This window comes from Mastomys coucha, unplaced genomic scaffold (genome assembly GCF_008632895.1).
Source record: "Mastomys coucha isolate ucsf_1 unplaced genomic scaffold, UCSF_Mcou_1 pScaffold15, whole genome shotgun sequence".
In the NCBI taxonomy this organism is placed as follows: Eukaryota; Metazoa; Chordata; class Mammalia; order Rodentia; family Muridae; genus Mastomys; species Mastomys coucha.
Window position 1 is genome coordinate 66,257,514 of NW_022196897.1, and position 26,566 is coordinate 66,284,079.

General features: G+C 38.8%; 1 protein-coding gene across 1 annotated transcript in view; it reads left to right on the plus strand.

Moving 5' to 3' along the window:
* Positions 1 to 26,566, plus strand: part of Itga4 (integrin subunit alpha 4) — a 79,750-nt gene that overhangs the window by 49,762 nt on the left and 3,422 nt on the right. The window contains exons 16-25 of the mRNA XM_031370774.1: positions 310 to 459; positions 2,921 to 2,997; positions 15,670 to 15,820; positions 16,938 to 17,033; positions 17,634 to 17,713; positions 17,962 to 18,051; positions 20,052 to 20,142; positions 22,609 to 22,716; positions 23,524 to 23,649; positions 24,676 to 24,795. Coding sequence (XP_031226634.1) covers positions 310 to 459; positions 2,921 to 2,997; positions 15,670 to 15,820; positions 16,938 to 17,033; positions 17,634 to 17,713; positions 17,962 to 18,051; positions 20,052 to 20,142; positions 22,609 to 22,716; positions 23,524 to 23,649; positions 24,676 to 24,795 — 1,089 coding nt within the window. The remainder of the gene's footprint in view (positions 1 to 309; positions 460 to 2,920; positions 2,998 to 15,669; positions 15,821 to 16,937; positions 17,034 to 17,633; positions 17,714 to 17,961; positions 18,052 to 20,051; positions 20,143 to 22,608; positions 22,717 to 23,523; positions 23,650 to 24,675; positions 24,796 to 26,566) is intronic.

Genomic DNA, 26,566 nt, shown 5'->3' on the forward strand with positions numbered 1-26,566 from the left:
AATCTGTTGGTTGCCATTTTGTCCTATTGACAGTGTCCTTTGCCTTACAGAAGCTTTGAAATTTTATGGGGTCCCATTTGTCAATTCTTGATCATAGAGCATAAGCTACTGGTGTTCTCTTCAGGAAATTTCCCCTGTGCCTATGTGCTGGAGGCTCTTCCCCACATTCTTTTCTATTAGTTTCAGTGTAACTGGTTTTATATGGAGGTCCTTGATCTACTTGGACTTGAGCTTTGTACAAGGAGATAGGAATGGATCGATTTGCATTCTTCTACACGCTAACTGTCAGTTGATTTTCAATTCCCTTAGAAAGATGTGCGAGACATCCTCACACCCATTCATGTGGAGGCCACATACCACCTTGGGAATCATGTGATCATCAAACGAAACGCAAAGGAATTCCCACCACTCCAGCCGATTCTTCAGCAGAAGAAAGAAAGAGACATTATTAGAAAAACAGTTGAGTATTTTCTTGTATTTAAAACATAACACATTTAAAACATAATTGAAGAATTTTTAAAATAGGACAAAATTAATTGAAATGTACCTGAATTGTTTAGAAATTTTTATAAGAATTAATGAAAGTAGATTTAAGATCTTTCCTTTCAAGCCGGACAGTGGTGGTGCACACCTTTAATCCCAGCACTCGGGAGGCAGAGGCAGGTGGATTTCTGAGTTCAAGGCCAGCCTGGTCTACAGAGTGAGTTCCAGGACAGCCAGGGTTACACAGAGAAACCCTGTCTCGAAAAACAAAAAAACAAAACAAACAAAAAAAGAATTCTCTCTCATTCTCCCTGCCCCTCTCTCTCAGTGTGTGTGTGTGTGTGTGTGTGTGTGTGTGTGTGTGTGTGTGTGTGTGTGTGTGTTTAATAAGTACTTTGGGATGTTCAGTTGAATATGTTTATACTTGCATTTAGTCACATGAGTACCTTCTTATGTATAAATGTTTATGTAGAGTATATGTAAGTTTTTCTCTCCTTGAAGAAGTTTCTCAAGAGAAATCACAGTAGGCATTGGTTGTGCTAAGAGTTGGTTATTCAATGATGTTCCATGTACCTACTCTCTTTCCTGTTCCATGCACCCACTGGTCTGTGCCATGCACCCACTGGTCTATTCCATGCACCCACTGGTCTGTGCCATGTACCTACTGGTCTGTGCCACGCACCCACTTGTCTTCCATTTTCCATGAACCCACTCTCTCCGTTTTTCCATGCATGCACTATTCTCCCCTGTTCTATGCATCCACTGGTCTTCCCCATTCCATGCATGTATTCACCTTCCTATATTTATCCATTATCTTTTTTTTTTCTTGTGTGTCTCTTTCTCTGGCCATAGATCCACTCTGAATTTCCAATTCCCCTGCTGAAGTTCTGTCAGATATTTACTATGTGACAAAATTTCTCCTTTAAAAATTCTTTTATATGTTGTTAGCCTCATCTCAATATCAACTGTGTATTAAGATGATCCCTGCCTTCTGGCCAGTGAACTGTTATTTTTTCCTAAATTGTTCTGTTCTGGAGTATTTAAGTTTCCTTGACAATGTATTTGCTCATGCAGTTCCAGTGTTGAAACCTTAACTGTCTACCAACACAGACATGGTTAACAGTATGCACTGGGGCACAGTCAAAAGACCGTAACTAAAGCAAGCACTAATGGTAGACAGAATGTAAAATATGAAAGGGACGGTCCAAGGTCTAGTTCATACCCTGTGTAAGCAAAACTGCTTTACATCATGTTAGCAGACCTAAGCTCATAATCACTATTGTCTAGTCTAGGATACTTGATCAAATTACTATAATAACAAGAGCAAATTTCTAGATTCTTACATGAAAATAATTATAGGAATCAGTTGGGATTTTTAAAAATTCTTCGATTGAACTGCAGTTTTCAGTATCAATTACTTTCCAATGTCTTCAATAATATAAATACCAATACTATAAACACAGAGGAGAAAATATGAGCAATTTGTAATCTACAGTCTGATTTTTAGACCAATGTGCTCTCCAATTAGGAATAATAGAATGAAAATATACTGACTTAATCATTTGGTGAAATATTTATATTCAACTTCCCCAGTGTGGGCGGACTAAGCTCTATATGTTATGTGACTATTCACTTCCTACTTCCTGTGTCTTGTTTCTTCACTCTCTAGATACCCCCTTCTTTAAAAAAAAATATTTCCCCTTGTTACTTGTTCTTATTGTACTGAGTTATTTTAATATTTTTATTTATTTGCTTTTACAGAGTATATCCTTCATATTTTCCTGAGGCATAGATGAAAACCCTGTAGTGTACATGGATCCTTTTAAATGATTAGAGCTTAATAAATTCAACTAACTTCACAACAGACTACTATTTAATTTTGTTCAATGTTTCCACAAAGTTCTGCCCCTCAGTTTCTACATATAGATGTATTCTTGGAGATAAGTTGCTGTCTGTCCTTTTGCCAAAATGAATTGATACTTTACTTCTGTGTAATGAATTCTGTGAGGATGTAGCAGGAGACAGTGGTGGAAAGGAAGATTAGGAATTTATCTGCAGCTAATATTACACATATCTGTATAGTATCTTTAATATAATTTCTCAAAGTTTATTGATTTTTTTCCTGGTTTTTCAAGACAGGGTTTCCCTGGAATTCACTCTGTAGACCAGGTTGGCTTCGAACTCAGAAATTTGCTTGCCTCTGCCTCTAAAGTGCTGGGATTAAAGGCATGTACCAACACTGTCCGGCAGAATTGAGATTCTCTATAGCCCTGAAACTATGTATTTGAACCTCCTGACAAATTCCCAGGTAGAACCTTGGAGAGGCATAAGTTATAAGTTATAATTTAATGTGTGACTTTTATTTTTGTCACGCACAGGTGTCGTATTCTTTAAATACATGGGGATTAAAATAAACGTTGTCATGTTTTATTTCCAGATAAACTTTGCAAGATTTTGTGCCTATGAAAATTGTTCTGCTGATCTGCAAGTCTCTGCAAAAGTTGGATTTTTGAAGTAAGTATAGTTCACTCTGTTTTTCATCAAAAGAGCATAAAGGGTAAATGCATGTGGGTTCTGGTAAGAAAGGAGCTAACCCTCAAATGTCAGTATTATTTAAAAATTTGCTAAATGCTAATATTTTGCTGTGAGGGACTGAGTGATGCTTATATCACTCATTATATATATACATGTATATATATATATATATATATATATATATATATATATATATATATATATATATATATATATATAACCTTTTCTTAAAGAATGAAAGCATATGAGCATCCCTAAGGTCTTATGAAGTATGCTTTAAGTTTCTTGTTGTAACTTAGAAGGTATTTCGGGATTTAATTGTGCCTTGAGATATCATTATCACAGTCATAGTTACATTTTAACATTTTTTAAGGGCCTGGTAATAAGAGTTTAGCTGGAAAAAAATAAACTTCACTACATAATGGTTAGTGTATTTTATGGGTTATGCAATTCAAACTGATATGCAAAATACTATAGTTTGACAAATTTGAAAAAGAATAAACTAACTTGTCCTAAATTCATAGCATGATAAACCGAGTAAGAAGAAAATACATTGTGCTTTGAATAGCATCTGACATAGAGCAAGAACTGGGTAAATAGGAATGTCTACTGTTACTTTATAATGGTAAAACAACCATTGAAATTGTGTATTATGTAGAAGTTTTCTATATTCAAATTGCTTTGCACATTTATGGACAATGGGAAATAAGGATACAGAGTGACCAGGAGCAGAGATGGGGAACTGGTTTAGAAGGTGGGACATAAGCAAACCATGCAACCATCTAGTTTATGTCGACTTAACACAAAGAAGAGCCATTTGGGAAAGGGGAGTGCCAATAGATACAATACCTCCACCAGATTGGCCTACATGCAAGCCTGTGATGCATTTTCCTCATTGACTGATTGATTTGGGAAGGCTTAGCTCACTGTGGACAAGTGTCATCCCTGAGCTGGCTGGTGGTCCTGGGTGCTACAAGAAAGCAGGATGAGCAAGTTACTTCTCCATAGCCTCTGCATCAGCTCCTGCCTCAAGTTTCTTGTCTTGATTTCCCTGGATGGTGGACTACAAGCTGTAAGAGAAAACAAATCCTTTCTTCCCCAAGTAGATTTTGGTCATGATGTTTTATCACAGCGATAGGAACCTTACCTAAGAAAATGGAGCTTTGGTACAGAGCTCCTTACTTGAAAATCACTCTCAATATCACATTTAAAATTTCCTCTACACATTAGAGACTCCTGAGATTGCGTAGAGATGATAAATGTAAATTTTACAAGATAAACAATGAGATAAATGACTCAAACATTGGGAGTCATTAAAAAAGTAAAAATTCTTTTGGAAACTATAAAAGGATCTTCAGAAAACCAAGTCCTGATGGCATAACAAACGGAGGATATAAAAAAATGGCATTGATATATTAACATTCTGTACCAAGATCAGATACTATAGTGATGGGAAGGGTCATGGAGTTTGCATCTAAACTGCAGAAGGAAAGAATGTCAGTGGGCACAAATGATGGCTTTTTACAATTCCTTCATTCATTCCTCCCTCCCTTCTTTCTTCCATAACTTTCTTGTATTTCTCTCTTTTATTTTTTGAGACTAGGTCTTTGTAAGTAGTCCTGGCTCTCCTGGAATCCACTATGCAGCCCAGGCTGGCTTTGAACTTACAGAGATCTGCCTGCCTCTCAGGTGTTGGAATTAAAGGTGTTTGCCTGGCTTGTATAGATTTCTTGAGTGTGACTTAATTAATCATGGAATGGCATTCCATATGAGGGTCAGAGGCAGGAAAAGGATAAATCAGAGGGGATTGACTACCTTTGGCTTACTTCCCAAGAGACACTTTAAGTTCCTTCTTGAACTTAGCCTGAAGCATCTGGCAACCCTTCATTTCACCTCCTGATACTCTTTTCTGTTCATCTTCTTGATGCCATCCTGCTGCGTTTCCTCTTCTAGCCTCGCCTCAATTGTGCTTACATCATCTCTACTTGCGACTCATGGCCAGCCCATTCACACACAACCATATTTTCCCGGGCTAACCTTACTTAGAACTACAACTTTACCTGCTCTTCCCACTCTGCCTATCCCTAGATCAGTGTCTTTGAGCTTCACACCTGAGCTTTCTTTCTGCCTGGCAAGCATGAGGAGTATCACATAAATTGATTCTGATTAGCCATTATTCAGAAATGGTATAACCAATATTTAATTACCTGAGCAAGAAACCTAGATTTCACCTTTTTTCTTGTTTTATCCTTGAGATCTATCAATTATTAAGATTTGAAGTATACCACTTAGTACTTTTTTTGTCTATCTTCTCTCTCTCTTTTCTCTCTTTGCTATTTTCCCAAACCAGATACTCAACTGGCTTCCTATATCACCTACAATTCTCATTTCCCAAGCATTGTCAGTACCCAGACCATTATGTGTTCAGTATGACCTATCTGACATCTACAAGAGAGGGGCAAGGATCCCTTAATTGATCAATAAATGATAAAGATTCAGTAGGTCATTTTAGACTTAAAATATAAGCTCCTCAGTCATTTCTCACCACAATCATAGGTCTTTTTGACGTCAGTGGGAGAATCCTCACAGTTGCTTGGCCATGACATAGATCTTCATACTTGCCATCTTCTCATTTCTACCTGATAAACCTGCATTTAACTTTTAAATCTCAGCATTTCTGAGAGATGGCTGTCTATCTTCAACCTCTTACCCCTAGACTCTCTATACCCCTAGGTCTATGGCACAGTAAACACTGCAGCGAATGTCTCTCTCCACACTGCTTGGGAATCAGCTGTTAGTCAAGTCCTGTTCTCATGTTTATCCTCTCAGAGCCTAACAGAACACCTGGAGGAGAGGAGATGGCTAAGAGAGGTTTGCTGAGAATGGAACAGGAGTTCCAACAGAGGTACCATGTAACACTTCAGACATACAAGTAGAGGAGTTAGCCTTAGGGAGTTAAGATTCTCCTTGGCTTAAGCTATGAAGCTAAGGATTATGATTGTTTCCTTGTAATTGTGGAAGTGAGTAAGTATAGAAAAGTCATGGGTTATTTCCATGGAAATTCAAGTTCATAGATAACAATTGAGGATATAGGGGATAGTTTGAGGAACAAAAGGTCTAATGTGCCTGTTAAATGTGGAACAAGGAATTGAGTAGGGAAGAGTAGAAAGCTTGATGTACAATGTTGAATGTCTTGCTGGGGAGGAGCATGAATTCTTCTCAGTTAGGCAATGCTAGCATAGCCATGGGCATCTACAGTTCAGGGGCAAGGATCCCTCCATTGATGGTAAAGGAACTTTGTGTTTATAAATTATTTAATTGGCTCACTCAGGTAATTGAGTACCTACTTTGTATATCAGAGCATAGTGTAACTTTGTGAGTCTATTAGTTTAAGAACATGTAATTTTCCATTTGAGTATTTCTTTTTGAAGATATGTAGGTTTTAGGTATATCAAGAGACTTTGATAAAAAGTAGCTGTGCAGGTGCATTTGTAGAGAGGGAGATTTTCTAAGCCATAGATGAAATGTTTCCATGTGCTTGCATTTGGGTTCTCTGTATCTTCCTGGTCTTCCTTCATTGCAAATCTTTCTCATGAGAAATGAGATTTCAATGCTCATGTAAAAATGTCACTAAGAGTGTTTTCAACTTATTCAAATAAGGTATAGAATCATTAATTCATTTTTCTAGTTCTTTTGCAAAAAATATTGTCTACTTAGCATTTTCAATTGGAAGTGTTTTTCCAATAAAAAAAATCAAGCTTATGATTTTGAACAGTATCTGGCCAGGTATAAGGCGATGTTTCATAGGATGTGGTCTTGAGTCATGTCCAGAAAAATATTCACAATGTCTACTGGAAATGTATATCCTAAGATCCCAGAAACTTCTCATCGACAGCCATGGGATTTAAGAAAGAAACCTTCACTATGAACAGAGCTATATGTTGACTTTTTAAGATTGATTGAGAATTCATACATGCATATGTGTTTTGATTAAGTACACCCTTGCTGCTCCTCCAACTCCTTCTCTACCCTACTGCTATCCCTTCCAAATTTCTTCCAAATTTCATGTGTTCTTTCCTCTACTTTTTTTTTTAACCCATGTTGTTCACTTTATGTAGGCAGTGTGTGCTTAGGTATAATCTCATCAACTGGAACATGGGTGTCTCCTTAGGGGCCATTCTCCTAAGCTTATTCTCCCTCTCCTAGCATTCATTTATTTTTCCAAGAGGTCCTCAGCTAGGGGCAGGACTTTGTGTGCCCATTTTCTCCGGCTTGCTCTTGTGCTTGTGGTCATAGATTAGATCACATGTGCAATTGCTTAGTTGTGTCGAGAAAACACTGTTCTGCTGTAGTTCTCCACTGCCTCTGGTTCTTAAAGTGTTTCTGTGCTCCCTCTTCTGAAATCTCTCTGAGTCTTAGAAGAAGATAGTGTGATATAGCTGTCTCATTTAGGACTGAGCAGACTGCCATATATTATTCTCTGTAGGTTGACCAGTTGTGAGTTTCTGTGTTCACCACCATCTACTACAAAAGAAGCACCTCTGATGAAGGTCAAGAGATGTCCTGATCAATGGGTATAAGGATTTGGCTTTTGAGAATTTGTTAAATATTTTGTTCATGTAGCAGAATAATAGCAATAGGTTCTTCCCTAGGTCTTACAATACACCTGGGTCTTGGGTTGTTGGCTCCAGTGCCACACTTAAGTTCCATATTATGAAGTGGGCCTTATATCAAATCAGAAGATGGTTGGTTACTCCCATACCTTTGGGTATGTTTTGAAGGATGGTCATTACTGTGGCATATAGGGATCACAGGCAGATAAGTTTAATGATTGGTTTTCTCCCAAGTAGAATACATAGCACCTTCTACCACTGGGAAATCTAGCCAATAGGGATGAAGATTCTAGATCAGTATCAGCATATTTCTCCACATTCTATGCCTGTAGTTTGTGATGCCATTAGCAATAGAGTCTTACCATCACATTTTAGATGGTGGCACAGAGAAAAAGCAATACCCTTTGGTGTTTTAGGGAACCCTACTGACCAACAACTGCAGAAACAATAGCCTACTTTTGTCATTGGAGCTTTATTTGTTAGTATCTGGTATATCTGCAAAAGAAATTATCTTCTCATTATGAGATAACTCCACTTAAACTCTTCTCTCTCTCTCTCTCTCTCTCTCTCTCTCTCTCTCTCTCTCTCTCTCTCTCTCTCTCAGGAACATCTACAATAGTAGGTTTCCATTTGGCCTTTCAATGTTATTTTTTACTGCTATCCCCTCTGTACCCTTTTATCTGATCCCCACCTCATTTCACCCCTCCTGCTCCATTATTTTTCTACAAGACTTTATCACTCTGAAAACAGGAGAGCAATGCAGTCGTAAAGATTTTCACATGGGATGTCAGGCTGATCAGGTTCAACTTGGCTCAACTCTTACATCTTCTGTTTTAAGGCTACCAAAAGGTAGCCTTAAAAGAAGCCCATGCGCCTCCTCTTTCCTTGCTATAAAATAGTAGAAATTATCTCTTCTGTATTGGATTTTTTTTTATTTTTTTAAAATGCACTTAATACAAGTGATTAGCTCAAAGCCTAATACCTATGAGAGTTCAGTGAAAAGTGCTACTGTTTTTAGAATCCTGTACATTCCAGTGTAAAGCAGTAGGCACCAGTACGTTTGCATCATTTTGGAAAGTTACAAACTATTTCTATGTGGCTAATGACAAGTTATTTGGGGGATGTGCAAATGAGAACTCATCTCATTAAATTTTCAGAGCCACAGTGAAAGCTTTTTTGACTGTGTTTTGAGTAAGTTATTCTGTGTCAGACAAAAATACAACATCTCTGCATGTAGGTGTCTTCTCTCCTTTCTCAGTAACAGTCTGCAAATTGGGGCCATATGTTGTATGCCTTCTTCTGGCTGTAACTCTGCTGGCACTAATGGCATTATGTGTCCCAGATCTAGAAGCCTGTTTTATGTAAATGCATTTAGTCTGTAAGGAACGTGAATTTCTGATGCCTGCAATAATAAACCACTAATGTTTGACAAGCAGTGGTGATTCACACTTCCTCCTGGTTCCATTAGGCTGAGGCCTCCTCCAATGTGTCCAAACTCCTGGGACAGTGAACCAACCAGAGAAGCTCCCACAGAAAAATAACAGTGAGCAAACACATTATCACAATCACAAAAATAATAGGTATTAGGCAACAAGGGCTATACAGTCAGGCCTTTCATACAGATTGGGAAATAAATGACCTTACTCTTCTATGCTTCATGTTTCTAGAATAAGTGGCAAACATCTCTAACTGCTTTCATAACAGTTAGGGCAACTTTTAACTTAATGTAAAAAGAAATATTTGACTAATCCCAACTTACAGAAACATATGTGTCGCAATGTCTGCAAGGAGATGGTAGTTGCAGGTCTGTTATACGGCCGGGAAGCCTGCATAGATGGTTATCTTTTACGTTCTATTGGCTTCTTGTCTATGATTGTAATATTTTAATGCTAACATTCTCATAAAGGAAATGGATGCAAGAACAAGAGCGTGATTTGGTTGTTCTGCTTTTTTACTTTTGAAAGCTTTTCAGAAAATGTAGTCCTTCCTATGCTTACTCTAACTTGACATGTAGACATTCCCCTGAGTCTGTCACTGTGCAGGGAGAATGGAGTCCTTATGGTCATAATAGCTAATTCCGCAAAGCTGAATGAAATGCTCATCTTCTGCAATATCAAAGGAGTGCTGCCCACTACCTGAATAATCTGAGATTCTGTTAGCATCCAGTGGGGAACTCATCGATGAGTAGAGAGTAAGTTGTGAAGGGTACCTGACACCATGTTTTTAACTCCTCATCAGGCTGATCCATACAATTATCCTTTTTAAAATAAAAGCCTCACTGACTTCAAGCTTGGGAAGAATGGAGCACATGCTTCTACACTAACGTCCACTCACTTCCTGCCCAGTTTCCTAATCCAAGTTCCTTTTCATTCTCCCCTTGAACTTTTATTCAACAAAGTCAGATAATTGATCTATCCTAGCAGACAAGAACCCCTTAGTCTTTTGTTTTCCCTAGAAAAATAGTAAAGAAATTACTGGGCACTGTCAGAGCCTCTCCAGAGACAGCTATATCAGGCTCCAACTAATACAGAAGTAGAGGCTCACAGCCATCCATTGGACTGAGCACAGGGTCCCCAATGAAGGAGTTAGAGAAAGGACCCAAGGAGCTGAAGGGTTTGCAGCCCCTTAGCACAAACAACAATGTGAACTAACTAGTACCCTCAGAGCTCCCAGGGACTAAAACTCTGACCAAAGAGTACACATGGGGGGACTCATGGCTCCAGCAGCATGTGTATAGCAGAGGATGGCCAAGTCGGTCATCAATGGGAGGAGAGGACCTTGGCCCTGTGAAGGTTCTATGCTCCAGTGTAGGGGAATGCCAGGGCCAGGAAGTGGGAGAGGGTGGGGTGGTGAGCAAGGGGAGGGGGGAGCTAACAGGGATTGTTTTAGTTTTTGGGTTCTTTTCCTTATTTTATTTTCTTTTTCTTTCTTCTTTTGGAGGGGAACCTGGGAAAGGAGATATTATAAATAAAGAAAACATCTAATAAAAAAAAAGTACTGGGCCTTAGTGGCACTTGCCTTTAATCCCAGCACTTGGGAGGCAGAGACAGGCTGATTTCTGAGTTCAAGGCCAGCCTGGTCTACAGAGTGAATTCCAGTACAGGCAGGGCTACACAGAGAAACCCTGTCTTTTAAGTCCCCCCTAAAAAAAAAAGAAAAGAAAAGAAAAATGAAAAATAGTAAAGAAAAAGAAAAGAGGATGAAATTCGACTTTGGACTGGAGGCCAGTTGCTGAAGGCTTCTCTTCTGTCAAATAATTTTGCTGTGTGTCTTTGAGCATTAAACTGTGGTAATCATTCATATTGTACTTTGCTCTGGTGTCTTCCCCCCCCACCCCTTTGTTTATTTCTTTCCTTCCTTCCTGCCTGCTTGCCTGCCTGCCTGCCTGCCTGCCTGCCTTCCTTTTTTGTCCCTACCATTCTGATAAAAAATAAGTAATCTGTTTGGTCTCTGAAGACCAAATTGATTGTACCAAGAAAGAAGATATCAACGATACTAAGGTTTTGTGAACATCTTGTAAAATCCAGTCAGGTTCACTGAGAGAAAGTGTAGAGCCTGGTTTTACAGTGTTCTCATTTCCTCGTTCGCTTATTAAGTTATGGTTCCATGTGTGCACAGTACCTGCGTTTGTGTCAGTTATGTAGACTCTAAGCAGCTTTGTAAATTTCAAGCCTGCATTATGCATATTTTAATGAAGAATGAACTGTGAGTCCCAGGGAAGCCGCCGGTTCAGTCATGCCACCCGTCCAGATGTGCAGCTGGCTCTCCTTCGTGCTATGTAGGATGCTGGCTGGTGTCTTTCCAATGGCTTCTTGTTAAAGATCTATAGGAAGGTGTCCTTTTAAGAAGCATAGAGTTGGGATTGTGGCAATTGTACAAAACAGCTTTAAAATGGAAACTAAAGCAAGAGTCTTGCTGACAACAGGAGCCTGGTGCCGCTCGGATCGGCGGCTGTCTCAGAAGCTGCCGCGGATGCCACGCTTCCACCTTCTGTTGCCTGTCGAAGTGCCAACTTCTTTCCCAAAGGTGTTCAGTGACTAATGCTTTGGTTCCAAGCCAGAATATTTTATAAACGTCTATTTCTAAGCAGCTCCTGTACAAGTCTTAATTAAACTTTAATGTCAAGCTGAAGTTTACTTTTAGAGAACCTTGAAAGTCCCTTTGGTCGTAACTCGATAGAAAGGTAGGGAAAAGGCAGCGTGGCTCTCTTATCATTTAGCAGGCACTGCCAAGGAGAAGCGTGCTGACCAAGTCTAAAGGCTCAAAACATGAGCAAACCACAGCACCTCCTTCGTGCTGGGGTTGCTCATGGCCACTCAGTCAGGTATCTCCAGGATGAGATGATGGCCAGGGTCTAGAACAAGTTCTTTGTTATTTATTATACGTTTGTCATGCAGCTTTTCAAATCCAAGGCTCAGAAAGGAGAAGTGGTTCACATAGGGTATCCCTTTTTTCTCTTTCTTATTTTCTACAGGCTGCTACAGGGGAGGTTAAAAGCTTGGGGCTGGATTACTTTCTCTACTTCTACATGGATTCTAAGGGAAAAGCCTGTAGCCTCTGCCAGCTGAGATAAAGGACCCTCTGTTGAACCCAGAATGGATCCAGGCATGTTGATGCCTACCTGTAATCACAACAGGCCAGAGCATGGGATGGGATCACGAGTTCAAGGCCTGCCTGGCCTACATATAGCATGACCCTCTTCCACAAAAACCAGTACAACACAAAACAAAAACTAACAGCAAAGATAATGGATTTTAGTTATCTAGTAATACCCCATGTTGCTTGTTGATTTGAAAGTTTTTATCAGTCATACGGGCTCGATAGCAGGAGCCACCCCAGTGGTTTTTTATAAAGAGACAGTCATAGTTTCAATTTCTTGGGAAAATGCACTCAAGTCTTAGTTGCTCAAAAGTGAGTATGGCTGGACGCCATAGAACCTTATTTATAGAAACAAAGGAATGATTTCCCTTTAGGCTGGAGTTTCCAGACGCCTGTTCTGTTCACCCACTTGCTTTTCATGTGATATTCACTTAGTATGGCTTTCTTTGTTCTTGATTAAAAGCACTTTCTTATAGTACATTTTGTTATTTACTTTGTAGAATTTTTTTAGTTCCCTAAACAAGAGATTTTAAGGAGTTAATCTTGTATTGAAAAAAAAAGTTTTTTTTATGAGATAAACAGAAATACAGGGAGGAAAGATAGGAGGAATGTAAAGGGTTAATACACAGAAGAATTACATATATGTATTCAACATGAGATTATTATAGTTCTACATGGTAAATTGCTGAAACCCTGCTTACCACTGAGTGCGCAAATAAGAAGGCAAGTGACTAGGGTGGAGCACAGACATAAGCGACAAGCAATTTGCAATCAGGGATTTAAACAAATTTCACAAAGTTTAAATAAAAGAAACTACATTCAAAATCACAGCTACAAGGGATTACCTCTAGTTACATTTGTATGAGATATAAAAGTGGATAAAACTCAAGTGCAGATTTTAAGAGTTAGTGGTCATTTAGGGAGGCCCCCAGTGCATTGTATGTGCATAGCGTCTTACATTGGTTGGCACTGGTTGGCATGCCAGCCTCCTACATGGATTCAGCTCATCACAGTTAATGAGTTGCATCTTAGGATGTCTGCTTCCTTTTATACAAGCAGCTTTGATATGGGAAACGATTAGAATAACAGGAGCAAAATCTTTAAGTATTAAATCCAGTTTCTTAGAAACGTACTTAGGGTTTTAAGTGAAGAGAAAGGGCTCCAAGCTACAACTTTGTTTAACCATTCTGAGGTTCAGAAAAACTAATAACTTTGGAAAGTAACTTTTCCTTTCCACTATTGATTTTGCCTTAGTTAATAGCATCATTAATGTGGTCATTTCAGAAGCTATGCTACTGCTAAAGTATTTGGATGTGGACTAGGGTGGAAATCACATGACTTTATCATGTTGGACATTGAGTTTCTTAATGAGCTATTTGAAATGTTTATATCATTCAGAATAGGCAAGCATGCTCTCTATTTGAAATCTTACAGACTATATATTGAAAATTTCATAAGCCTTTAAAAATGAATAATGTATTCAATATTTGGGGGGCATTTTACTTGTTTCTTGAATGTAACCCAGTCATTTTCATCTGATACTCACTAAAAAAAAAAAAACAAAAAACAAAAACAAAAACAAAACAAAACAAAAAAACCAGCAACTGTATTTGTTGTCTCTTTAAACACTCTGATATCCATAGTCCAGCCTCTTGCTTCCATGAACATTAGACTAGTGGTGAGAGACAACTGTGATCTGACATCGTAAAATGTGCTTCTCAGTGTTTCCTGAGAGTTACTACTACTTAAGCTGAGTCTCACGAGCAAGTACAAGTTATGCTGGGGCATAATGAGGACAAGATGTTCAGCTTGAACAGGAGCTTGAAGGAAATCAGAAAGCATCTTGTGTTTAGCAGCTGTTTGAATGTAGATGCAGCTAGAAACAAAGGGATGCACTGTGCAGTGGGTTATGAAACAAGAGTGGGTCCTTGAGTGTCCCAGTGTCATGCGGAGAAGTGGGGACTCTGCTGCCACAGTCACTGCCACGGGCATTGCCTAGGAGGTACTGTTGGCACAATGGCAGAGTGAGAGGAGAGAATGAATGTAAAACAGAAATCAGAGGTATAATCCATGTAGACTCCGAAATGGTCAGACTTGTGTTTTCGAGAAGATCACAAAGAGTAGCCTAGCTGAATATCATATGAGTAGAAAAGCAAAGAACAGCAATGCTTTTCCTACCCCTGGCAAAAGCAGGTCCTTACCTCCTCCCAAGGACTCATCATTCACAAGCTGTTTCTGGTATATATCTAATAGTTGTTTACAGTTGTTTGGAAATGGGTCTTCTATCTTTTCTGGGAGGTGGAGAAATGTACTTTAACAATATGCTTTGTGATAAAACAACCTAGTGGCCAACTCACTGCCTGGGAGCCTCAGTTTTGCTCAGTGATTACCCATCTCCAAGCATGACTTTAAATCAGAGATCTTAACGTGTTCTTACGTATCCTTTTACCCATCCTGTTGTTAGACGGTCTCCACCTGGTTCCTTTGGCACACATCCTTCTCCAGTTTGAATTAATTAATCCAGTTTTTTTTTTTCTAATTTTAGAATTACTAGGTGACAGTGGGGAAAACTTAGAAAATCAAAACACACTGTAACTGAAACTTATGAGGTTTTGTTGTTTTTCCTGCCTGGAGAACATGACACACCGTGCTCTACAGAGATGAGCGCTTGGCTTAAGGGTCTAGAATATTCTAGCTCTGTACGTTTCAGCATCATCATTATGCTTGAAGTTCTTCATATTCTAGGGATTTCATGGGATGTGCTTGATCCAAATATTCCAAAATATTCTTAACTTGAAGAATAATTTTACCATTAGTACAGACTGGGTGGCCAAGGCCTAGCCAAGCTAATTGAAGTTCCACCCCAAAAGGCTGAAGGCTTTTCTAAGGCCTGTATATGTCCAGATCTCTAGTGACCTGCATTTTGTACTTCATAGGACATTGAAGCATTTCTGCAATTTAGTGTTGAACTTGAAGTAGTTCTTGTCAGGTGCAACCTACTCTAGGAATTCAGTCTCCTTCAAATAAATCTCTGTAACAGAACCTGAAGGCCAGAGCAGTTACTTTAACTAAAATCCCCATGTGTTTCCTCATCCTCCCTTTTCCTCAGTTTCCCTTCTTGTAACCTTTTGGTTTGAGTAGAAACTAGGTCAATGTCTTTTCAAAGACTAAATAAACATTGTGCAAAATAATAAGGAAAATGTAAGTCAAGCAAGAGGGCATTAAAACAAAAGATCATTTTATAATAACTAATTAGAAATCAAACAAATAATAGTATCTAACTTTTATTTGGGAACAGCTGGTTGAACATGTCTGAAAATTGAAACCTTAACTATTTGTATAAGATCATCCCGTGGTTGTTTTTCTAAGTTAGTAGTTTATATTCATGAATATTTTATATGTGGTTAGAGAATTTTTACTTCCATTCCTTAATTTTTAGGCCATATGAAAATAAAACCTATCTTGCTGTTGGGAGCATGAAGACCATAATGCTAAATGTGTCCTTGTTCAATGCTGGAGACGATGCTTATGAAACCACTCTGAATGTGCAACTCCCCACAGGCCTTTATTTCATTAAGATCTTAGACCTGGTAAGTGCTAGAAACCACAATGGTAAGATGCACTCCTTTCAAAACAAATGTACGTGCCCCGTAGTTACTCTAATCATTTAGCGTAGACAACTAAAGTCTTCCTCTTAATGTTTAGACATCACTCAGTCTCCAGTTATTCTGAGATGTTCTTCCTGCCCTTGCTCTGAGACAAAAGGAATCTAAAGGGAAAGATATCAGCTTCCTCCCTTCCAGTGTTAGGAGAGGATTCCTTGGGTACCACAAATTCTTCCCTGCCACATGTTTTTAAGATGCTGATGATGCTTATCTTGGAGCAATAGTCCTCGTCCATGCTAAGTACCCAGAATTCCTGTACCGCCCTTTGAGCCAAGGTGCTCAGCCCTCATCCAGTACTTCTGAACTATCAGACTTCCTGAGTCTTGAAATCCAGTTTTCAAGCCAGGTCCTGGAGTAGACATGGATCTTATGTGTATTCAATGCATGTGTACATGGGACTCATTATTAAATTATTGACACTTTGGTGAGTTTTTAGGAGAGTTGAGTCACAAAGAGGAAAGCCCCCAGGACATTTTTGCGTTGAGAGCTCCCTCATCTCTAGCCAGTTAACCCCAGGAACTTTTCACCTTTTAAAATTTTATATTTACCCCTTTCTCTAGAGCACCAAGAAGCTATTTCAAAAGGGGGAGGATAAATTCTATGGACCCAGAGCCTATACTTTAATATATGTCTACTATGGTTGCACTTGCTACAATTAAATACTTTATACACATTTTAGGTGTATTAGACAGAAGGAAATAGGGACTTTGTGGCTTCCTTGCTCTCTGATGCTTCAAAGAATTCCCTCTTAGACAAAGAAAGAAACATGCAAGTTCACATCTAGAAGCTGTTTATAGAGAACTCACATGGATATTAGTATTGTGTATTGCCTATGTTCATACATTTCTATCACTTACTATAATTCTAAATATTCCCAGGCTAAGCAGAAAATGGTTGCCTAAGAAAATATTTCTATAATGGTTGTCTTTAAAAAACAAACAAACAAACAAAGAACAAAAAACTATCCTCAAACATATTTTTATCAATGTCTAATTCTCTTTCTCCCCAAACTAATTGTTTTATCTTATTTTTTTTTCTTTAGGAAGAGAAGCAAATAAACTGTGAAGTAACAGAGAGTTCAGGCATAGTGAAACTTGCCTGCAGCCTTGGTTACATATATGTGGATCGTCTCTCAAGGGTGAGCATTTAGCATTTTCATTTACTAGTTGGAATGTGTTTTTCTACCTTTGTGCTGCATTAAAAATTGTTTTTTTTTTTTTAAGTTTGTTATGAAACTAAGTGAGATCAACTTGTCCTGGAGTCTGATCTTTGTGTTTATATTCTTGGCAATGTTCATTGTTCAGGGCGGGAGCAGGGGGTTGTGGGATGAGCAGAGACCCTGTTTATGTCGAGACAGGAAAATAAATGTGTCAATCAGAATTTGTTTTGCCTGCTTACTCTTTCCTAACACCCCCACCCCCACCCCAGGTGGCCCTGTCTGCCAGGCATGTTACCTCTGCTACACAAAAAGGTGTTTTTGGCAAGCGTCCTCAACCAAGTTGTTAAAGCATCTCTAATGGTGTCCGTCTGGGCCTGCCAAGCTTTACATTAAGAGAAGGCTTTGTTTCTGAAAGTGATGCATTGAAAAGCTCACACCTTAAACCCAACAGTTTCTATGTGAGATAGAACTTCTGCCATATCTAGAATATCCTGCTGTTTTCTTTAAGAAATAAAAAAAAAATTAACTATAAAAATATATTTCAGATTAAAAACTGGCTCTTTCCTCTCTCTTTTTCAGATAGATATTAGCTTTCTCCTGGACGTGAGCTCACTCAGCAGGGCACATGAGGACCTTAGCATCAGCGTGCATGCCTCCTGGTATGATTCAGTGCAACTGTTACAAAGGAATGTGCCATTCTGGTGATGGCTTTAAGAGATCCATGGTGCTGTGTTCTGATAATTGTCTATAAATCACAACAGTATAAACAATGAGAGCAATTTCTACCAAGCCTTCCCCACAGTGTCTCACTGCCGTGTGTACTGAATAGTACTCTATTAAGTCTACATAGTTTGCAGTAAGTGCTCTTTGATGCTGGGTTTTCATAGGGCTTTCTTTGTTTCTACAGTGCAAATGAGGGTGAATTGGACCAAGTGAAGGACAACAGAGTAACCTTAGTGATACCTCTAAGGTATGAGGTTATGCTGGCTGTTCATGGGTAAGTACAGACAGAGGCCTTGGGATTAGAGATGATTCTCCCTACTGCTATTTTCTCTTATATTGCTGAAAGAAGCCTGTTTGAACATGTTTAAGTGGACAGGATACTGTGTCCCTGTGATTGCCTCTGAGTACAGCAGCTTGATTGGTGATTCATTAATTTAATCTGCTCTGTAATCTGCTCTGATGCTACATCAAACTCATGGCCAGCTGCTGGAGATTTTGTACTGGAAGAGCCCCAAAATGCTTTGATTTCAGTGGGCCACGGTCATCCTTCAGCTTGGAACCAAGGGGCTCAGAATTATGTAGTATGCAGCTTGTGGCATGGTTCTCAGTGGCCCTGGTAGGGGGGTGAAACAAAAGACTGTGCGCTTGGCCAAACTGCTGCTCACAGAACCCACATCTAACTGTGTGGCAAATGACTAAGACATGAGAGCTTTCTCTCCTGATCTTTGAGAACGCTTTGCAGTAAGAATTCTGGGGCCAGCTAGATGGTTTCCTTGTGGTCTTAGTAATTTCTGAGTGGATACTTCTCAGATACAAAATGTGTGGATAGAGTCTGAAGGAAGGAAATGACAAAATCTCTAAGCACACCACTGGCAAGTGTTCAAGATTTAAGGTTGTGTTTTAGACATTTTTTTGTTGTTTCTTTTTGTGTGGTCCAGAGTGGCCAGCAACGTATGTAGATCAGAAGGATATTCTTGAACTTTTGGTGATTATCCTGGCGCTGCATCCTGAGTGTTAGGTTTATACACATGTACCACTATGCCCAATAATCATTACATCAGTATTTTGTACAATATATTTTGATCATATTCCTAATTTCTCCCACATCCATTCTACCTCCTTCAATGCCTCCAAATTCATGTCATCTTTAGAGACAATAACCCACAAATTCCAATTTAGGATGCTCACATACTCCTGAATGTGGTGCCATCCACTGAAGTGTTTTCAGACATCGCCCCCCCCCCAACACACACACACAAGGAATACTGACTTTCCCACCCCAGAAAGCCTTAGCTCTCCATGGCTTTTTGGTTATGGCAGGGCACTCATGGGCCCCTTCCACTTCATCCTAGATGCATGTGCAGAATTTTTTTAACACACTAGAAGATATGAATTACAGAACAAAATGGATACATGAATTTTATGTATTGCTGTAAAAAATAATGTATACATTCATCATTTTAACCACCTATGAGGAAGGCATCCAACTGTATTTAAATGTCAGTTTCTATAACTGATAGAATTGAGCATCAGTTGTATGAAGGAGCAAGAGAGTGTATCCCTTCTCAGAAAAGTAGGCCCTGAGAGTCAACAGCAAAGCAAAGCAAAGCTGATTGGTGTCTCCTTGCATTGAATATACACCCTACTTTTTGATTTTTCACATGATGAGCACCTCTGTCTCTCCTGTTAGTATTTGGGACAAAGACAATAAACATTAAAGACAATAAGCATTAAACTGTACACATATGTGTTGTTGGATTATTCCCAATACATTTCCTGCCTCCTAGATCCCTAATTGGGAATTATCTCTTATTAGCTGCTGACTATGAGTGACTTGTGAAGCAGGAACTTTCCTTGATCTTCACTTTCTTGGTGCTTGCTGCTCCATACATTTGTCTAGGATTTAAAAAAACAAAACAAAACAAAACAGTTGAAAAACTTTGTGTTTGGCTTGTTGACAAGACTTTGTAACAAAGAGAAGGGTTCAGCTAAGTTTTTTCAAGTTTGCATGAATTGATCTAGGGCCAAAGAAGTGCAAGTGGCAACAAGCCAGCAGGTGTGGGGAAGGCAGGCAAGTATATATACATATATTGGCTAGAATAGGCATGGCCACCTGGCTTTCCTGTTACATCAGTTGTTAGAGCTTTTATCTGACCAAGAAACCAAAAGGGTTCTACGTTACCTTGTAAATGTGCTGTACTCTGCCTCTAAAGATGGACTACACTGTCCCTTATCAAAAAGGCAGGACATTCAAGTTGCTCTTGCTCCCGTCAGGCTTGTGAACCCAACTTCATTTGTGTATGGATCCAGTGAAGAAAACGAGCCAGAAGTGTGCATGGCAGAGAAGCTGAACCTCACTTTCTATGTAAGCAAAGCTGATTTTGTTGATGTTAGTAGGTGGGAATTCCTATCCCCACAGTGTCCCTCAGCCCCAGTGACCATGGCTGGCTGCAGGACTTCAGTACTGTGACTGGGCCCTTTCCTATTAGGCTACTATTGCTTTTCCCATTTGTCTTGTCCCAAAGTTTCTAAGTAAGATATGTGAATACCTCAAACATGCAGAGTTTAGGAATTTCTTGACCGTTCCACAGATGCATTCAATGCAGATAAGCCAAGGGAAAACATGGTTGGAGGCAAATCAGGAAATCTATACTTGGTTTAGGCTCTTTAACAGACCCAACATTACCAAGTCATGGAAGCATTTATCTTCCCTTTCTTGAGGATCAACATAATTGGTTTGCCTTCTGAGCTTCAGGATTAGGACATATATTAATACTTTTTTGTGATGACAGTATTAAATGATTTTTTTAGTTCAAAAGTACTATCCTCATATACAAGTACATATATAAGTACCAATATGAAACTCATTTTTGAAAATTTAGCAGTTAAGCAGAAATTTGGCTGTGTCACAGATGGTAAGAGGTAATGTTTACAAAAATATTTGTTTTAAGCAAAAGCATGTCCAAACATCGAGTAGTATAGCAATGTATAGATTGCAAGTCTCGATTAGATAGTGAAAATGCCAGTGCTCCTTTACTAGGGCAAAGTTACCCAATATGGCTGGTAAGAAATGCAAACCAGGCACAGACTGGAAGAGCTACAGTAAGACTGAGATTATGTCCAGTTTATTGGAAGCAATTAAATTTATACCTTCATTGGCAATGGGATATAATGACGATTGCCGGGATCAATGCCATGGCAGTTGCCAGGATACAATGATGTTTACAAGCTACCCAGTGTACACAAGAATAATGTCTAAGATTAATTGTCCTGTCAAGTTCTAAGGAACGCAGAAAAGCTCACATGGCTTGAACACTTCACTTTCTGATGTAGTGCCTCTGTTTCTCAGGAACTGAAGGGTACATAGTGCCCTGGGAGCCAGAGAATTAACCTGAAAAACCTATGATACATTTCTCTTGAGGCATTTAGACCAGGCCAACACCATGATTTCCCACAGGAGAAGAGATAATGCTTTTCATGATGGACATTGGAAGTACTGATGATGTCTTCTCAAATAGCAAGTTCACAGGGCTTGTCCCAGATCTTCAAAAAATAATGGTCTTGAAGTGAAATCCTATCACGTCTACATTGCCTAAGATTTTTTGTTGTTAGAAATGCTCATGAGAACTCAGGGGGTGTTTTGATAAACTAAGACAGAAACCAAGTCATACTGTAGTGCAGGCTACTCATTACTTGCAATCACTACTTGCGTATGTGTAATTAAAGTGTGATGGAGACACTTGCAGCCTGAACATGTCTGGAGAGTCTGCTCAAGAACAGAGAGGTCCTTGGAGGTTTGACCACCATTGGGAATGAGAGACAGTACATAGTTGCTTATCTGTAGCTCTGTGTTCTGGTGATGTGTTCCTCTGTTCGAAGCTGCTATGGCCCAGCAGCTCTCCCAGGCTCAGAGCCACGCTTGTTCACTCATGTCATCCACAGTCTAATGACTTCAGGTCTGTCCATCATCCCTTTTCATCCAGGTACTATGGCACACCTTTTTCATGACTTGTATTGGTTTTATAATTAAGCTCCTGAGCAGGAAGACTTTTGTCTCAATTTCCCCTTTTTACAGATCTGTAATCTCCACATTTAAGGAATGAAATACCATCACCTAGACGGTCTTTGAGGGTTAATGACATGTTGTGTTTTCTTAAAGCCAAGTAATATGTCATTTCCCAATTTTAAAACATTATAGCATCATAATTAACCTGATTGAAAATAGACTTCTGGTCAACCTCACAGTAGAATCTTTAAATATTTAATTTTAAATAAATATTAACCTCTCTTTTGTTTTGTATTTTGAGACAGGGTCTCTTATGCAGCTCAAGATGGCCTCAAACTTGTCATCTCTTATTTAAGACTAGTTTTGTGACAAAATACAGTCATAAAAAGAAAAGAAAACAAAACAAAACAAAAATCAAAAAACAAACAAACAAAACAACCAAGCCAGGCAGTGGTAGCACATGCTTTTAATCCTAGAACTTGGGAGGCAGAGGCAGGTGGATTTCTGAGTTCCAGGCCAGCCTGGTCCACAAAGTGAGCTTTAGGACAGCCAGGGTTATACAGAGAAACCCTGTGTCGAAAAACCAAAAACCAAACCAAACCAAAACAAAAAACAAACAAACACACAAAAACTTAAAATAATGTGAATTGGAACTGATTAAACTAGAAAAAAATCTGACTGTGGGTATTCTGTCTGCTTTGCTGTGTATCGTCCAACTACACACCTTTCACTGGCTGGTGAATACTCGCCTCAAGACTCAGTGGGTCTTTGTGTTTGTACTTATGAAAAAAAAAATCTTTTAAAATTCTTTTCTTTCTTTTTCAGGTTATTAATACTGGCATTAGCATGGCTCCAAATGTTAGCATGAAAATAATGGTACCAAATTCTTTTCTCCCTCAAAATGATAAGTTGTTCAACGTTTTGGATGTCCAGGTAACAGTCTGTTCCCCCGTCTGACCTAGCCTAAGTGTGTCTTGAATACTAACTAACCCTGTGGTGAAGCTGGAGAGTCTTGCTTACCCTAGTCACACTCAGCCCCATGAATTGTTCATGCATTAACAGAAAAGACTTTGAATATTTTTTTCTAAACTGTAGACCAGAGGTGGCACATGCATTGACATATACAATCAGAAACCCTGGTTCTTCCTTCTTTATTAACCATTTTATATGACTTTCTGTGGGACATGAACCCATAGAAGTAATGTAGTTAGTAAAATATTCCATAAAGCTTGAAGCCACTATGGCAAGAACAGAGAAGGGAGTCGTCTTTAAGGGAGCATTTGAATCATTTCTTATGCTAGTATCTAGTGTCTTCTGAGGTTTTTGTTTTGTTTTGTTTTGTTTTGTTTTACCTTTGAGTATCAAGAAACAACAACCACCAAAAAAATCCTACTAGAGTGAGTTTCGAATCTTTTTTTGAAAATGTACTTTGATTCTAGATTTAGAGGATAGAATGTATAATTGTAATATATTTTGTTTTGTGGTTTATGTTGTTTTATGAAACCAAAGAAAATTTAAATTTAGGCTAATGTTTATCTGCCATTTTTCCTCTCCATTTCTGTAAAGTTGGACCACGTTGTCAAAGTAGGACCAGCTATAATTTGGTTGGGGTTTTGTTTGAAGGTTTGCCAGAGATTTTTTCTCATATTTTAGTAAAAATAATCAATTGAAACTTCTAAAACCATTTTGTGTTAGCTCTCTTCAAAGAGAGGTGATCCTTTTCTTGTTTTCTATCTTTAGGCAACTACTGGGCAATGCCACTTTAAACACTATGGAAGAGAGTGTGCATTTGCACAGCAAAAAGGCATAGCGGGGACCTTGTCTGATATTGTCAAATTCCTATCAAAGACTGATAAGAGAGTGCTGGTGAGTTTCCATTCTTGAGATGTGCATTACTGCCTTCCTACAAAGAACCAATACATTCAAAACCAAATTCAACAGTGGTTTGTGCTGCCAGGGGAATGGTAAGGGTTGTAAGCCTAGGTGATATTCCCTCTGGTAAGGAACTAGCATGATGGAGTGCTGAGATGGGCCCAGGGTTCAGTGTGTGCTATAGGGTTTCATTACCTAGCAATTACTGCCCATGTGACACCCAGACATTATCCCAGAACCCTCTTGACACCAAGTCACCTGGGCAGCCATATTTTAGCACAAGCTTCTCATTCTCCCAATTCAGTAACTTTACGAGAGAAAATGGAGAAGTCGTGAAACAAAAAAACCAGAGCACATAACTTAGGGAGAAGACTCTAATTATGAGCATCATCCTTTTCATCCTGAAGGTTCAGTTACTAAGAATGATGAAACACATGCTGCACATTGAACACACTGTAATTTATAAAACAAGAATGTTTGTTGTCCTGAAGGAAAGAAGATATTTATAAAAAGGACAGTTTTCTAAATACAACTAAGGACATTTAAAAATACTTCCTCACATTCAGTTGTGTAAGTGTGGAAAGAATGTCACTGTAAAGGAAAAAAATGTCACTGTATGCCTATAGAGGTCAGAGGACAACTTGCAGGAGAGCACTCTTCTTAAATCCTGTAAAGATTTGAACTCAGGTCCTCACATTTTATATATACATAATTTTGTAAGACTATTCATGCATGCTACAGTGGATGTATGGTACTGAGAAAGCCACCACAAGTGTCAATTCCCCTGCATCCCCTCCCCCCACTCACTTGCTTGAGGCAGATTTTCCTTGTTGCTTCGAGCCTGCTTCCCAAATATTCTTTCTCCCATCTTGTGGTAGAAACAGTGAGATTATAGGAGCACGTATATATACATTTGCATGATTGCGTGACAAGCATTCTATCCACTGAGCCATATTCTCCAGCTGCTTATTTTTTAAATATAAAAAATTTTAATGCTGGTGCTTTTACATTCTTTTCAAGTATTGCATGCAAGCTGATCAACACTGTTTAGATTTCTTATGCAATTTCGGGAAAATGGAAAGTGGGAAGGAAGCCAGCGTTCACATTCAGCTGGAAGGCAGGCCATCCATCTTGGAAATGGTAAGTCTGAAATCATATAGATAACTTTGTGATGTGGCTCTATAAGGCCAATTATTTTTACATAGACAGGATAGTATGGAAAACATTAAAAAAAATTGCACAGATGAGAATACAGTTTGAGAATAAAACCTAAATCTCTTTTTTACTACACTAACTGACAGAGATAAACTATAGATAGCATCATTGGGTTTCATTTAGAAATCATACAACTGTCAGTGAACTTAATTAAATAGAAGTTGACTATCCTATCAGTTCACATAACCATAAGTTACCAGTTCTCAATGGTTGTAACCCTTTAATACAGTTCCTTATGTTATGGTGGTAATTCCCAATCATAAAATTGTTACATTGCTACTTTATAACTATAATTTCGCTACTGTTATGAACTGTAATGTAAATAACTGATATGCAGGATATCTGATACATGACCCCTAAAAAGGGTCTTGGCAAACATGTTGAGAAACACTCCCTTAAATCACCCTTTAAAATATGCTATTTAAAAAACTAAAACTAAGAAGTACAATTAAAATCTGATTTCAGAGAAAACCGAACTGAAGCATCAAACTGTATCCCCTAACCCTGGGTGCAGTGGCTCATGCCTATCATCCCAGCTCTCTGGAAGAGGGACAGTAGGCCAGAAGCTTCAGATTATCTGGGCTATGCAGTGAGTTCAAGGCCCTCTTGTATTGCATGAGATTCAGTCTCAAATTAAAAAAATAAATAAATAACAAAATTCTGTACAAAAATACAGTTCTAAAATTAACAAACTTTAAAACTTCAAATAGAAAAAGGAATTAAGAGTATTTTGGATTTTTTTTTCCTCTAAAGAGCATGTTTTACAAAGAGCTCTCAGATGACAGAAGAAAACTTAAAATACTGGTTCAGTTTCCCCATCTGGCCAGTGTGGGTAATGTCAGTGACCACTGTAGATAAGGCCAGCCAATGGAGTTGCAGGCTGAAACAAATTTTGTTCACATTTTTTAAATTGACCCTTGCCCATGATAGCCAAAAGAAATGGAGCTACTACATGTTCAGTAGCATTTTTTAAATTAGCACATGGTGGTCAATGGAATATTCATCAGATTGGATAGCAGAGAGCGATCCATTCATCTTAGCTTCAGATATGCTTAAAGTCCTGAGACCTGGATCAAGCCATTCAGCTGTGATATCTGCTTCTAATATGTCCCAAGTTCCTCAACAGAAGCCCTACTGACACAGTGGACAGAAAATCCTTTGTTGTTAGACAGCCATGCACACTGCAGGGCATTAGGAGTGCCCTATACACCAAGCAGTTCCTGCCATTGTTCACATCCCTACAGACAAAGATGTCCCAAGCCACTGCATACTGTCCCTGGAGGATAAGTTCTCCTGTTGAAAGAATGCTGTAGGCCTAGGTGAAGGTTGAAATTTTTAGCTCTAAGGACAACCTTTACCCAGTAGATTTTAGCATTTGAGGGACAATAGAAATCCTCAAGAATCTGTAGTCAAGGACCAAGGTGTAGCTCAATTCGAATAGCGCTTGCCTAACATCCATAAAGCCCTGGGCTCAATCCTCAGCACTGAGCACTGGCATGAACTAATTATAAAGTGATGCACACCTGTAATTCAAGCAGTAAGATTAAAAAATCAAGGTCATTCTCAACTAACACAGCCAGCCTGGGCTCCATGGGATTTGCTTTGAAAGAAAGAGAGAAAAGAAAGAAAAAAAATGGAAAAGAAAGAAAGGAAGAAAGGAAGAAAGAAAGGAAGAGAGAGAGAGAGAGAGAGAGAG